The sequence below is a fragment of the Gymnoscopelus braueri genome, assembly GCF_963280865.1.
Source record: "Gymnoscopelus braueri genome assembly, chromosome: 18".
NCBI classification, from domain to species: Eukaryota; Metazoa; Chordata; class Actinopteri; order Myctophiformes; family Myctophidae; genus Gymnoscopelus; species Gymnoscopelus braueri.
This window is the reverse complement of record NC_137618.1, coordinates 13,266,500-13,268,796: the sequence shown is the minus strand read 5'-3', so window position 1 is coordinate 13,268,796 and position 2,297 is coordinate 13,266,500. Positions and strand designations below refer to the sequence as shown.

Below are 2,297 nucleotides of genomic sequence, written 5' to 3'. Positions count from 1 at the left end.
GAACAGACAGACAGACAGACAGGTTGCAGACAGAGCTATAGAGTTGACGTAAAACTTAACCTAAACTACTCTCTTAAATAAAAGATTGATTTAAGTCTCAATTATACTGTGTAAGACTCATAGCTCTGAGCATTTACACACAGCCATGGCTAGCTAGTCTTACACTGTATAAACTAGGCTTAATACTGCTACCTATTGGACTGATGGGCACATTACATCCTATATGTAATAATGCTTGTACAGAATAACCTCTAGTAAACTGGGAAGAAGGGGGTATATCACACACCCCGGAAATATAGGCTACTTCTGATCAGTGTTTCAAATTAAATTAGCGCTGCCAGTATCAAAAAACCTAATACTTAGGGGTCCTTGGGGTCCTCATGGTGAAGGCGTGGCTTCATTTGGATTTCGGATTTCACATGGCAAGCCTGTGATGTCAGTCATCTATGATGACACCCTATCCAAGCCCCTTGACTTCCATTATAAAATTGAAGTGAAATATTTCCCCAAAAATGTAAACAAAAACATAATGTGAAACACATGCGTGAAGTCGTGAACGCACTTCTGTAGTCTACTGGCAGAGACAGAGTGCAAAGGAAATGTTATTGTGGTTATACTGTAAATGACACGGTCCATCGTACAATAAAGTATAAATAAGCTAAATGATTAATAGTTAGGAACCAATCGGACCCTTACAGGCCTAACTATGGGAGGGATTTTGTTTTTTGTGCAACATTGTGTATACAGGGTATCTGCAATTTCTAAAGTGACTATTTAAGAACTTTTAATACCTTTTTAATACCTCAAATACCTCAAAAGTGATCAACTAAATGTACAATAAACAATTGTCAAACATTGGCCAAATTGTCAAATATTACGGAAGAAAGAGACAAAATAGCCGATCTACAAGCTCACAAGCCTCACTATTTTCACAATATTTATCTGTGGCACAGAGTCAAACAAAATGTAATGCCTCCTACCATTCCAAGTACTTGCATACTGTATCATCATTATATAATAATAATACAAATCATTCCATCCTTTCATTCCGCTCCTTCACTTGCGACCGCTTCGCCGCATTGAAATCGGACAAAGTCCAGGACTCTGGCCTCCTGCCCTTTGAGGAACTGTGCCACTGTCCTGCTGGGGTCTGGGAGGAAGGTCTGAGGCAGCAGGCGAGTCTCGCTCTCACCGCAAGGCAGATCATCCATGTTGCCCAGGGACACAGGTGCCTCCCCCACCACATGTTGACCCAGCTTACGCCCCAGAGCCTCCCGAGACCCCTCCTTTCCACCATGGAACACCACCAGGGCACCATAGCGGCCCATGGCCATGTCACTTTGGCCAGTCACACCGGCATGCACATAAGACCCAATCTGACAACCGGCAGGGACCCCCACTGTCACTGCCCGCCTCACTGCCATGTGCTCACCCAGACAACCTATTGTGAGAGCCACCTGGTCAGTCAGTGAAGTTCCTTCAGTGACACTAAGTTTACTCAGCTGATCAGCTGCCAGCATATTCTTTACATATCCTGCCTGGCCTTGATTTTTCATCCGGTGGTGAGCCATGGCGGCAAATGCCACATCCTTAACCAGTTGCTGAAACTTCTCATCACGGGCAACAAAGTCTGTCTCACAGTTTACCTCCACAATAACTGCAGCTTTGTCTCCTACAAAAAGACCAATCAGACCCTCTTTTGCTTTACGCCCCTCCAGCTTGTTTGCTTTGCTCCAACCTTCTTTCTGGGCTTGATCGTGTAACCAATTCTCAGCCTGCGTGATGTCATTGTCAAACTTCTCCAGTGCTTTCTTGCAGTTTATGAATGTATAGCCAGTGCTCTTCCTCAGCTTCATCAACAGGGCTTTCTCAGCAGCCAGAAGGTGACAGCCTGTGTGTAAGGATTGCACATATTGGCAAAGTCCCACTTTTGAAACGTGTGTTCTTAATGCTCTAAAAACATAGGTTAACAACATTGTTGTATTTATGTTCTTTATTTCTTATGAAAGATAAACCGGGATGTCATTGAAATGCACACTGTGTGACAGCTCTGTGCTGTCGCCGGCCAAACCACTCTTTATCACGTCGATCACCTCCTCTGGGTACCGCTGTGTCTTTTCCCAAGACACTAGAATCTTTAATGTCTTCAGATCTTTTTCTCCACTTAAATACGATTGGTGACCATTGCTGATGTCACTGGACCAAACCAGTGATTGGTGACATCATTGCTGATGTCACTGGTTTGGTCCAGTGACATCAGCAATGATGTCACTTGTTTAGATGTTGTTTGTTTAGTT

The 2,297-nt window shown here is 43.7% G+C and overlaps 1 protein-coding gene across 1 annotated transcript; it reads right to left on the bottom strand.

The window, feature by feature from the left end:
* Positions 1-1,043: 1,043 nt before the first annotated feature.
* LOC308105588 (elongation factor Ts, mitochondrial-like) lies at positions 1,044-1,976 on the bottom strand (the record flags this gene model as incomplete). The annotated part of the gene is made up of 1 exon (XM_080456413.1): positions 1,044-1,976. The coding sequence occupies one exon, from the start codon at positions 1,974-1,976 to the stop codon at positions 1,044-1,046; it is 933 nt and encodes a 310-aa protein (XP_080312539.1).
* Positions 1,977-2,297: the final 321 nt, after the last annotated feature.